The sequence below is a fragment of the Typopeltis vanoorti genome, chromosome 7 (assembly GCF_054136105.1).
Source record: "Typopeltis vanoorti isolate ZY-2024b chromosome 7, IOZ_Tvanoo_1.0, whole genome shotgun sequence".
In the NCBI taxonomy this organism is placed as follows: Eukaryota; Metazoa; Arthropoda; class Arachnida; order Uropygi; family Thelyphonidae; genus Typopeltis; species Typopeltis vanoorti.
In genome coordinates, this window is record NC_143555.1 from 40,963,047 (window position 1) to 40,977,047 (window position 14,001).

The 14,001-nt window shown below is 34.7% G+C and overlaps 1 protein-coding gene across 1 annotated transcript in view; it reads right to left on the reverse strand.

Moving 5' to 3' along the window:
• Positions 1-994: 994 nt before the first annotated feature.
• Positions 995-14,001, reverse strand: part of LOC150104608 (actinia tenebrosa protease inhibitors-like) — a 54,632-nt gene continuing 41,625 nt past the window's right edge. Inside the window, exons 8-10 of the mRNA XM_090395592.1 lie at positions 5,853-6,017; positions 5,341-5,505; positions 995-1,071 (exon numbers count right to left, since the gene is read on the reverse strand). Coding sequence (XP_090251718.1) covers positions 1,064-1,071; positions 5,341-5,505; positions 5,853-6,017 — 338 coding nt within the window. The 3' untranslated portion in view covers positions 995-1,063. The remainder of the gene's footprint in view (positions 1,072-5,340; positions 5,506-5,852; positions 6,018-14,001) is intronic.

Below are 14,001 nucleotides of genomic sequence, written 5' to 3' on the forward strand. Positions count from 1 at the left end.
GAACAATTATTAATGTGGTCTGAATTGTTGTGAATCGCTTGATTTCAGTTGCATCATGAACTGAAATAAAACTGGTTCGAGTCTTATTCCTACCACTACTGCTTGGGTACCTTCAACGAGTTTCGTAATTCAAGTTCCATTTTTTAGCTCAGCTACATGAGTACACAGCGCACCCCACTTGAGATTTTCCCAGTCTCTTTCATCAGCGTGATTGCGAAAATATGCTTGGCCGGTGTCCGAATATATCGTTAGACGGATTTGATATGGTTTAAAAGCCATCATAATCATTTCCATCGATATAATAGCTATTTTTACGTAAGCTCTGAAGAGGAAGTGTCTGTAAAGTTGACGACCGGCCGTCAAGTTACGAATTGTGCCTATGAATATTAGAACAACAATTTTTTTCTCGTATTTTTTGGACTCACTTTTTTTCAAAGGAAGTTATTGTACAATGAACGGATTAAACCAGACTCCCCACTTATTCTGATTTCATTTGAACCATTACAATTAGAATTCTCAATTGATTCACAGCAAAAATTCCAGACTCTTGTCGTCTTCCAACATTTTTGCGGCCTGAGTGCATTTTATTCTAGTCTAGTGTGGGAAATTGAAACTTCATTTCCTGATGAACATACAGATCAACGTTCGGAATCACGTAGATGAGATAAAATATATGAGATCATGTTGAAAAAAATTCAAGTAGTCTCGATGTTCAAGAGTCACTCACAGCATCCACAGAGATAATTTTCAAGGGATTTTGAAAAGCACAGGAGATTGCTTACCCTTGACGCAGATATTAAAAGCAGAAAATAATTCATTCAGAGATTTGCATCAGAAAAGGAAAAAACGTGCATTTATTTCATACCTATCACAATTTTTATGTGATTTCTATTTTCTAATTAAAATTCTTTGTGTGTTGTAGGATGCTTTACATGTTTATCCCTGAATTTCTTCGAAAGTCTAGATTAGTGATGAAAAAGACAAACAACTTACAATATTTTCTAAATATTTATTTTTATTTCAGCAGAAGCAACGGTGTTTCCCTTAAATACAAGGACAGCCATCAAGCATCTGCAAGAAAAAAAAATCTTTCTATTTAAAATGTTATTTACTATAAAATTGGCAAATGCATAACTTTATTGCTATCAAGAAATCATTATAATTACATAAGTTGTCATTAAAATAATTAAAAAAAATTAAAAATATCAGCATATAAAATTGACAGATAATCACACTAAAATTATTAATCTGTTTTATCAGATTACTGTAATAATTTATATTAGATTAATAAGAATAATTAACAGGCAGCTATTTATTTAATAAATCTAACATTATTTAATATTAGATTAATTTAATAATATTTATTAAATATTATTAAATATTATTAAATAATATTAAATGTTTTTTAATATTACACTTTTTAGCTTCCACGAATGGCAATTCAGAGAAAGTGACGATTTAGTTTAAGAGTGGATGGTCCGAGTGTAAGTTATTATTAGATCGTAAATTTTCAAGAAAGAGATTAATGTTTTTTTAAAAAAAATGTTTAAAGATAAGCTATGAATATACTCTTGGTAACAGACTAACACGTTTTTTGAGTATGTTAACTTCGATTCAGTTTTTTAATATTATTTACGAAAGGAGTTGCAAACCTATCGAACACTGGCACGCACGAGTTAATGGTTTTAAGGTAGTCTTGGAACTCTACTTTAGACTCGTTCCCTAAACCATTATTCAGTAGGGTTCTGATAGCATTACTGATTTCAATACTAGAGAAACATAATGCTGTTTTATTTCTCGCAAAAATAAACCTTCACTTCCTGTTTATTTTCAACAATACCCACATCTCTAGACATACATAACAATCTTAGTGATTACTCTGACTTCAAATGTCTCTTTACATACACATATTATAAATATCTGCTCTTCATCATCCCGAAAATAAAGTTTTCTCTTTCGATATAGGAAGAGTTTTTTTTTTTAAACCGCTTTAGGCCTCCAATAAACAGGATGATAATAACCTTATACTGGGAGATAAAATCCGTCCATCACATCCGAGAAATCACTAACATACATACTATACTGGCATTTGTGCTTTCCTATCTACAGGATTTTCAGGTACATTGGTTAGTGAGTACGAATATCCACTTGGCCAACTCTGCTCCTAATTAGGGCTAAGCTAAACTAAATTACATATTACAGATAGTGGCGTCACCTAGAAGCGAAGTCAGAAATTAGGGATAAAATATACCAGGTTGTTTTAATTTCACCAGTCAAATCAATCCAATAGACAATTAAAAAAAATCATCGCCTCCTATGAATGCCAAGACTCTAAACATTGTTTCTAATATCTGTTAATATCGTCAGCCTGATTGTTGCATCAAATTGTGTTACTTATAATTAAAATTTGTGACCATGAATATATGTTAGCAAATGTATATATATTTACTTTTTTAACTTAAACACTTCATTTCGCAATCTTCCTTCTTTAGGAAGTTGTTCTTGTTTCCTCCACATCCTCCATAAATGAACAGTGTGAGCTGTTCATTTATGGAGGATGTGTTTTTATATTATAATATATTCTATTATAATATTATAATCTATTATTATATTATAATCTATATTATAGATTCTATTATAATCCCAAGACAACATTGTCTTGGGATTATAATAGAATCGTGGCATAGCAGCTTTGCACAGACCCTGCTCCGGTTCCAAGTAGCAGTCATTGACATCTGATCTTCTGGCTGTAGATAACGAAGGCATATAACTCAGTCAGCACCAATGTGTTTTGATTAATTTAATCAGTATGCTTTAGGAGCAATGAGAGCATTCTGTCTTGTTCACAGAGCCATTACAAAAGATGATTATCCTGCCACACGAGCGCAAGATAACTAAAGCCTGATAATTACCAGGCAACATTGTTTCCCTAGCCACCAACCTCAATTGTTTGTGGCATTGAATTAATATCGCTTCCCTCCATCCTCTTGAAGGACTCGTGTCAGAATGCCACACGCTCCTTGCATGTATAATACGCTCACTAATTATTAAGAGCAAAATCGTTTCATCTGCTTTCCGAAACCAAACAAACATTTAGGACCAGTTGAAAAGTTGACAAACAAAACAGAATGCAAATGTCAAATCTAATTCGTGAAATAGTAATAAAATGTGATTAAGAAAATTAAAATTGAAAATGCAAATAATTTGCATTTTCTCCTTTATACAGAACTTTATAAAATTAAAATGATTTTAAATTAAGCTTAAATAAAAATAAACATAAAATAAATCAATTTGGTCAACAGATATGCTTAGTTAAAGTAAATTAAACCAAACTTATACTTGTGTATTTTTGAGTCAGTTCATAATGTGAGTACCAAGGAAAGACTGCTATAGGTTTAATTCTAATCGCTGACTAGACGAACTTTTTTTTTATTTCAGGCCATTCTTTAGTAATTCCCGAGTTAGTCGAGCTTTGGCGAATAAAATAGAGCTTATTTTGTTTTATTTATTTTTTTACACGCTGAAATTAACTTTGTTAACTTCGCAACTCAAGGAAATAAAGCACTTAACTTGATGTTCAGCGCATACTATTTAAGACAATAATGTTCGTTATGTTTAGAATCCCAAGGTAGAGGCATTTGTCTGCCGTACTCTCTTCCCAATGTCTTTAAAAGGATCATGATTATAGGCTCAGGAATCGGGTGGTAGACATTGACTATTCACCGATTTACAAACGACAGGCAAAATCCTGATTTAACTTTTTATTCCTTTCCTTGGGGAAAAGGCAAATTGTTTGAGACTTGGACTGAACTGTGCAAAGTTAATTGCCATTTATTTCTAGATTAAAATTTTCTAAATTTTAATCTAGAAATATATATCGGCATTTTTCGGAAAATTTTCAACTTAGATAATAAAACTGTTTGATGTTCTTTTTTTATCGCTATGTTCTATAATACTTACATTCTCAAATAATAATTTGAGAATTATATAATAATAATAATAATAATAATAATAATAATAATAATAATAATAATAATAATAATAATTTTTTTTATAATAATAATAATAATTTTTGTTAACAATTTTCTTGACTACAAACCTCTGGAATGACTTTTAATGGGATTATATTGATCAAGTGCATATAATAAGAACTGTAATTCAGTTCTGGTGATTTGAAAGATCTAATAAGGGTCTTCCAGATAACGGGCAAGATTAGCCCTTGGTTCCTGTTAAGGTTTTGTGTACAGCGGGCAACTTCTATGGCCTCTTTAAAAATTCGGGAGCGGAAGTCCTCCTCCATGTAATGAATTGTGCTTCTATCCCACTCTATAATATGGTTCGTTCTTGAGAAATGAAAAGCTAACCCCGATTTTTCTTCTGTGTTGTTAGTGACGTCACCTATGTGTTCTGTTTGCCTAATTTCAAGGCTACTTGAAGTTTGGCCGATGTAATTCAAGCCACACGAGCAGGGTATGTTGTAAACACCAGCATATTTGGAGAAAGGATGGCTATCTTTTGGAGATCTTAAACATTGCCTAATAGTTTCTGTCGGTTTAATGGACACTCTTATTTTATGTGGTCTAAGGAGTCTTGCAATCTTATTGGAAACTGTCCCTAAGTAAGGAATGACGATGGTAGAAATATAACGTATATCATCTCGTTGTCTTTGTCGGGGTTCAGAGAGAGAGAGAGTTGTTGTGGGTCGTGTTATACGATATATGTTTCTGCTGTTTCGATAGGTGATGTTGAAGTAATTCCTTAGTAGTAGTATTTTGTAGTGTTTCAGAATTTTAATGCTCAGGATTATGTGTATCGCCATGTGCTGGTCGGATATTGGCTGTTGTGTATTAGGTGTCTAAATCACTGTTGACACAATTTTCTGATGTAATAATTCTAATTTTGTTAGGTGGCTGTTTGATGTATTTGCATAGAGTGTTATACCGTATCTGAGTAGAGATTCGCAGATACCGTGATATAGGAGTTTTTTTTTTTTTATATTTAGATGGAATAATGTGTTTTACTTGGAAGAGTTTCGGTGAGATGATGCGGAGTTTGGTATGTAGGTATTCTATATATTTTGTCCATTTAAGGTGGCAATCTATGTAAAGACCAAGGTATTTTGTATGTGTTACAGGTTTGATTTCGGGACATTGGCAGATTTTTTGTTGTCTTCTATCAGCCCTCTGAACTGGAAGAGAAACATTTTAAGCAAGGAAATTTCACTTTTCGTTGAGAACAAACAAGCAATGATCAGTTGCAATTCATTATTCAGTTAAATTTCGCATAATGTCTAAATCGAGCGAACTAGTTCAACAGAACCGAGCATTATTGTTAACTTACCTGCACATCTTGCCTCACACTCTTCTAGAGTTCTAAAGTTATTCTGATTTCCTCCACAACCTCCGTAGACGAATTTCTCACAGACTCCGGTTTCAGAATTGAAGAAATATCGGGGCATGTAAGCATCACACAGTCCAGGTTCAGCTTTTTGAGTACAGACATCAGCTGTAGAAGAATGGCAATTAAACAAAATCAGGAATTGAATACAGTTCCCTTAACTAATGAGATATTGCCGTGAAAATGCATTCGTTAATAAAAGTATCGAATTATTTGAAAACATAAAGAGAATATACGAAAACTGATCACAGATCTAACCGGGAAAAACCTGTTCAACAGAACTGAGTCGTTATCATTAACCTGTGTTAGTGATAAAACACACACAAAGAGCCAAATTTCACTTTTCGTTGAGAACAAGCAATGATCAGTTGCAATTCATTATTCATTTAAATTTCGCATAATTTCTAAATCGGGCGAACTAGTTCAACAGAACCGAGCATTATTGTTGAACTTACCTGCACATCTTGCCTCACACTCTTCTAGAGTTCTAAAGTTATTCTGATTTCCTCCACAGCCTCCGTAAACAAATTTTTCACAGACTCCGGTTTCAGAATTGAAGAAATATCGGGGCATGTAAGCATCACACAGTCCAGGTTCAGCTTTTTGAGTACAGACATCAGCTGTAGAAGAATGGCAATTAAACAAAATCAGGAATTGAATACAGTTCCCTTAACTAATGAGATATTGCCGTGAAAATGCATTCGTTAATAAAAGTATCGAATTATTTGAAAACATAAACAGAATATACGAAATCTGATCGCAGATCTAACTGGGAAAAACTTGTTCAACAGAACTGACTCATTATCATTAACCTGTGCTAATGGTAACTACTACAGTTATCTTTTATAGTTATAATCCAGGATCAGCTTTTTTGGAACAAATGTCGGCTATAGGAGAATAGCAACGTTAGACAAAATCAGGAACTAGTCATGCTTAGCTAATTAGTATTGCACGTGAAGTGGTATTTGTTAACAAAGCACACACACACACACACACACAAAACTCGGACGCGAACGGACGTGCCTGAAATCGCTCTTGCTTTTACCTTGAATTAGTGCGGTATCGAACAGAAACAGTGAATGTATCTAGCATCGACTGATAGCTCGTACAGTGCTCTATCTAACAGTGAGTAATTTACTCTATAGTTTCATAGTTCTAAGCGCGTAGGAGGTAAATTTTATTCTATCTTTATGAAATGAATACTGCTGGTCAGACTATATATTGTTCGGATTGTTCAGCTACCTGAAGGACAACGTCCCGGTCATAATAGGATTAGAATTAGAAGAAACACACGTATAAACCATAGTGAAAATTATTTAATTGTAAATATTTCATCCTAAGTATCTTAGGACATCATCAGTACAATATTTAAACAAAAATTAGGAATAACATACAGTTAGGGCGCATGATTACAATAGAATCTCATGAAAACGTGCATAACGTGCTAAAGTAGTACAAAAAAAAAAAAAAAAAAACATTAATTATTTAACACAGTTTTGTATGATAATTTCCCATACTTTAGGAATAGTAAGAACATCGTTGCGGTTTAGGTTTGGTCTGTGTAGTAGGGCTAAAGTAGTACAACTTTGTACTACTTTAGCACGTTATGCACGTTTTCATGAGATTCTATTGTAATCATGCGCCCTAACTGTATGTCATTCCTAATTTTTGTTTAAATATTGTACTGATGATGTCCTAAGATACTTAGGATGAAATATTTACAATAAATAATTTTCACTGTGGTTTATACGTGTGTTTCTTCTAATTATGAACGCACCACAGGTTTCGTTATAAAAAAAATAATAGGATTAGCTGCTACAGCAAGGTCGAACCCCCCCCCCCCACCTACCAACTGCTGCCACTGAAGCCTATTCAATGGAATCGTCACTTCTAGGAACAAGCAGAACTGTAAGTACACTATCATAAACTCTGTATCTTAGAAAGCGTAGCAGTACAATAGGAAGGCTATAACACATAACTTTAAATAACATTAAGATGGCGGCATGGGACGAATTAAAATTCGAAAAAGCCCTAGATTTGCTGCGTAACGTTGCCAAAGTAAGCGGTAATTTAAGAAACGATTTAAAAAAAGACACACTAACCGCAGTTAGCGAACTAACGGAGGTTTTCAATAAAATGAAAAACGAAAGTAAAGTAGCAATAGAACTACAGGAAGCTAGAAGCAACCAGGAACATGTTAACTTAGCTCAGCCTGCTCAGCTATACTCGCAAGTCGTTAAAAACAATGATAAAAACAAAGACAAATTTGAAAACAATCCATGCTATAAACTAATAGTGAAACCGATAGCTCAACTAAACAGCGAGAAAAATAAAAATATCATCAAAGGAAAAATAGACCCAAGGAAAATCAAAATGGGAATAATAAAAATTTTAAATATTAATAAAGGAGGAGTCTTAATTGAATCCAAAAAAAAAAACTGACATAGGCTTGCTACGTAATGAAATCACGAAGGAATGCAAAGACACGTTAGTAGCAAATCCCAGCAAGAAATATCCTCCAAGACTAATTATATATGATATTCCCAGTGAAATTGATAAGAACAATGCAATCGACTCAATCCGCATGCAGAATGAAGAACTCTTCACAACTGATACAAAGCTGACACAGAAATTTATCATGACAAATAAAAAAAAAACGAACAAGAGAAACTTAATTAATGAAGTCGATCCAACAGCGCGGACCAAATTGCTAAAAACTGGTGTCAAAATGCTGTGGAGAATTTGCCATTGTGTAGACTATGTAAACGTTCTGAGGTGCTTTAACTGCAATAAATTCCACCATCACACACGAGACTGCAGGAGGAAATCCACCTGTCCATTCTGTTCTAAAGAACATAAGTTCAGCGAGTGACCACGAAATAAGTCCGACATGAACTGCATAAATTGCCAAAATCACAACAAGTATGCCAAAACCAAAAACGACTGCAAACACATGGCAATAAGCAAAGACTGCCCGACATACAACTACTACAGACAGCGCAAAATTCAAAACAAAGATTAGAAAGCGATAATGAAGCTAGCAGAAACAGCACTATTTCCCTGGCATGCCTTCAAATAAATCTTAAACGCTCTGTAAAGGCTGTAAATAACTTAACAGAACTCATAAATAGAAAAAATATAGGACTAGCATTAATACAAGAACCCTACAACATCAACAACAAAATATGCGGCTTTCCAAGTAATTATAAAATGTTTTCAAAGGGATCAGAAAGAAAGAGAGCTGCAATACTAGTGATCAACCCTGAAGTCGAGGAAATACAGTATTAATTTCTCAGCACAGCAACGAGGACTCGGTACTTATCGAAATTACATACAGAGGAATTAAAACGTTTGCTGTAAGTATGTCTCTAAACTACATAAAATACGCTGACATAAAACACGACCTAGAAAAAAGGGCAACATCATGGATTTTACCATCAACCACGGCCTAATTCTAATTCCTAATAGATAGCAACGCCCATTCGGCATTATGGTTTAACGAAAACACAAACAATAGAGGAAAAAAATTGGAAGAGTTCATAGCATCCCTACACATACTAAACGACGATTGTAACAGTCCATCACTTGAAAATACCAGAGGAAGCAGCTTCATTGATCTGACAATAGCAAACAACGCTATTTTACCCCGGGTTTCTGAATGGAAATGCTAAGAAGAGGAAAGCTGTTCTGACTATCGCATATTAAGTTTAATTATTAGTAACAAAAATTTAAACGGAATACACAACACAAATTATCGAATTAATACCAAGTACTTCAATAAAACCAACTTAGAGAAATTTATAAAAGCATTAAAAAGAGAATTTTCACTCCTAATCTCAGAAGATCACTATAATGCGAACAAAGAACAACAGCCCAACTGAGACAAAAACTTAGACCTAGTAATCTGGACATCAGTACAAACCGATACAAACTTCCTTGCTTCTGCGCTTTCATCAAGTCTGATAAAATCCAGCGACCAAACACTCAGAAAAACCAATAAGCTAAACATTGATGGAAGAAAATCAATACTTTTCTAGAACGACGAAATAACAGTCCTAAGAAAACGTGTTAACGTACTCCGACGACTATACCAAAGAACATACAATAACCAAGATTCGAGGGAGAGTAGAATACAGAACTACCATAAAGCCAAATACAGCTATCACTCCAAAATTACAAACTTGAAAACAGAATCATGGAAAAAATTCTGTACAGTTTCAACCGTATCGAATCCTTGGAATTGTATATATAAATCAGCAGCAAGCAAGAATAAGACAACACCTATATTATCAACTATCAAGAAAACAGACGACATGCTATTATGATAAAGAAGTTCATTCCCGATGACGATGAATCAACAGATGAACAAATCCACAAAACTTACAGACAAAGAATGAAAACAGACATAGAGACTCCTGACGACAACTTATTTACATCTAATGAAATCGAGTCACTATTAAGATCAATGGATCAAAAAAATAAAAAAAAAACTCTTGGAGAAGACGGAATAACCAGTGATATACACCTAAGAGCGTTTCTCGAATTTCCCGAATTCATAACAAAGTTTACAATGAATGCCTAAAAAGAGGTCGATTTCCTTCAATATGGAAACGCTCAAAAATTATACCCATAATCAAACCAGGAAAAGAAACAACCGACGAAATTAGCAAATACAGACCAATCAGTCTCATAAACGTTGTTAGTAAGGTACTAGAAAACTCCTAATAAACCCTATGTCTACTCAAGAAACCTATTAACCAGCAATCAATATGCATTTAGACCTCAGTCCAGCACAGTAGACGCAATTATGGAGGTTCAAGAGTTCACAGAAAACAGTCTACAGCAAAAAAAAAAAAAAAAAAAAGACGTACTACTGATCTCACTCGATGTGCAAGGAGCCTTCGATGCTGCGTGGTGGCCAGCCATAATCAATCAGTTAATATATTTACAAAAACTTACAAAAATTATTTTACAGACAGAATAGCAACTATGAGATGAAAAAACCACAACTGCAGTGAAAGAAGTCAAACGAGGCTGCCCGCAAAGTCCCTGCTGTGGGCCAGGTTTCTGGAATATCCAGTACGACTCTCTTTTAAGACTTATTTTCACTACTGAAACAAAAGTCATAGCTTTCGCCGATGATGCAGGGATAAAGATTCGGGGACGCGACGGCTCAGAGTTAGAAGTAACGGCCAACGAAGGACTCTTTAAAACTGCAGAGTGGGCACGCGAGAAATAAGTTATCTTCAATAGCACCAAGTCTAAAGTGCTCCACATCTCAGGCAAAAAACAAAACAACCCGTAACGGTCTTCCTAAACGGAGAAGTTCTCGAGGTGGCCAGTGAGTTAAAATACCTAGGAGTGATAATAGATTAAAAATTTACCTTTAATAAGCACATCTCATATGTTGCCGAAAAAAAGCTTACAAGTAGTAGCAAACTTCCTAGCTAAGTCGGCATGGATTAAGTGGGGATTAAGCCAACGAGCGCTGGAAACAATATATACCGGTGCTATACTACCACTGATATCTTATGCTGCACCTGCCTGGAAACATACACTAAAATCAAAGATAAACCGACAAAAAATAAATAGAATTCAACGTCTTATATATTATAGCCATACGTATAATTAAAGGACACAGGACAATATCGTTCGAGGCAGCTTGCGTCATTGCAGCTCTAAAACCGATCTGCCTGAAAAAACAAGAATTATCTCTTGTATATGACGCGTATCACTCCGGAAGATATAATGGAAGTTACAACATCGAACCATATTATTGCGAATGCCCGCTTCACTACAGTAGGTGGCCTCACCCAGTAAAGAGAACATATATTAAGGAGAATGAAAGCTCCGAAAGCGACGATTTACAAATAAACACTGACGGAAGCAAAACCGAAGGGAAAGTCGGTTGTTCTTTCATTGCATACAACAGAACAGTCCATTATACAAGAATGCTACTCTAGGCTGCATCCTCTCTGTTCCAACAACAAAGCAGAACAACTTGCTATAGTTAACTCACTTACATATCTCTGGGAATTAGAACTCAACACCTCTCAACAAAAGAAAGCAACACTTTACAGTGATAGTAAAAGCACTATAGACAGCATAAAAAAACCAAAACAACCACATAGCATTAATAGCACAGACATGAAATCTGATTGGAATCTCACTCTAGAGGGATGGAAAATCAGGTTCAGCTGGGTGAAGGTGCATACTGGGGTAGCAGGAAACGAGAGAGCTGATGAGCTGGCTAAAGAATCAGCTAGAAATAAGTTACCAAAAGTACTCAAAATCTGCTATAAAAATACTTGAAGAAGAGAAAAGCCTAGACTCGTGGGAAGAAGAATGGAAAACATCAAAAAACGGATCAACAACAAAAGAATTCTTGCCAAGTATCAGAAGCAGATTCCGGCTGAAAAGACGCCATAATCTTCAGGTTTAACTGCGCTACCAAGGGGACATGGAAAACTAAGACACTACTTACATTCCATATCCTGGAATCGCCATCATGCAGTTGTATTCCACACCTTCAACAGACTGTTGACCACATACTCTACGACTATCAGTTACTCGACTCCATCCGGATTATTAGGGATGCCCCTAATACAACATGTCAAACCATTCCGGAGACATCAAAAAAGAGACTTACCAAAAAGTATTACTCAGAATTAATTAAATTTACCAATAAGATCAACTTCCAGTGTTTGTAATCTGACATAAATTACTGATATTGTGTGAATTATGTGATATTAATATATGATATATAAAAAGATAAATGTAAATATGAATATTGATACAAAAATATAAACATAAATGTTAATCAGTACTTGTAAGCTATATGTAACATAAGCATTGCATGCAATGGAGCATGTAGAATAAATTACCTCCTGGTAGGGTTACTATTGGGAGAAAAATGCAACACACAGTATGTTGCATTTTCCTTATGTTACACACACACACACACACACACACACACACACACACACACACACACACACACACACACACACACACACACACACACACACACACACACACACACACACACACACACACACACACACACACACACACACACACACACACACACACACACACACACACACACACACACACACACACACACACACACACACACACACACACACACACACACACACACACACACAAATAAGGAGAGCTGATTAAAATTATCAGGAACATTTTCTTTGTAGAAAGCTGAAGGGCATACAAGTTAATTTGAGTGATCGCATGTATGCAGCAATTCAAACGATTTTTTCACTCATAAATGCATTTCTGGTGGACCTGTTTGGGAATGTCCTGCAGTTACTGTCGTATTCAGTTATATATCTTGAAACTGTTTCCCTTCAGGAAGCTTTTAAGCTACCGAGAGGAAGGATCGCAGAGTAGCTAATCTGATAAGTTAGATGACTATTTCATGCTTCTCAAGAACCACAGGAATGTGTTTACTTAAGAATTTATGGATGGTCAGGTCACATACAGAATACATTGACAAGATGAAGAAACCATGTCCCACTTATGAGACCGTTTTTGACAAAGTACAATTCGAAGTCATTGAACAAGGGATCTGTAGAATTTGATTCATCCTGGTTTCGAGAAGACATTCCCGACGGTAAAATCCTTCGTGTCAAAGAAAACGATCACCATTGTCTTAATATGTGATTAAACAGGAATGTTTTGGATCTACTGAATGACGTTTCTCCTAAATTATATTTCTGACATTTCGTCTTTGTATGTTGTCTTTTATCAGGTTTACGCATAACTTGAGGAACTGATTGGCATCTCTCTACTGGTTAGAAGATTTGAATGAATCAAAAAGAAATTCTCGAATCTTCTGGAACATTTATGATCAGGCATTTTAGTATATATTGTATAATACATTGTGAAATTAAAAAAATCTGCAATAGCAACATCTTTTAAAAATTTTTATTAGTGATAAAATTTTACGATCCTGCGCTAAGCAACTGAGAGAAAACTTCCACATAATTTCCAATGTCAGATCCTTACCTTTTTTGTGGTGCTTTCCGATATTAAGTGCCCGCTTAGATAGTCAACAAAATTGGCAATTTGAAAAATCTGTATTCTGTATTCTTAAACCACAAATAAACACGCTCGTAGAACTTGATGTACTAATCATCATGTCTTTGTTAATGACAAAACCATGTTATTGTTTAGAACACTATCTTTAAGCTGCTTCAGGACAGTAGAGCTTTTATGGATTGGACCTAGGAAATAATCGCAATTTAATTTTGAACAGAATGAAAATGAACTTCATATTGAAAAGAAAATGTTTTTTTAATTTTTATAAAGAATAAAAGTGGAGCAGCTTTTAGAGATGAACTGTAGACTCAGATATACGAATGTTATTCCATAGCAAATGAAAGTTTAAAAACAAGAAGCAAATTTTGGAGACTCAGTGGCAAAACGTGAAAAAAAAGATTGATTCATCAAAAAAGAATCGTGCAATTATTAAAATTAAAGAAGCATTTCAGGAAAAAATATATTGAAAGTTCTTGGAGAATAAGTCAGAAGATAGTATCTTGAGAATACAGAAAAAAACAAAAACAAATGAGACATCTAAGC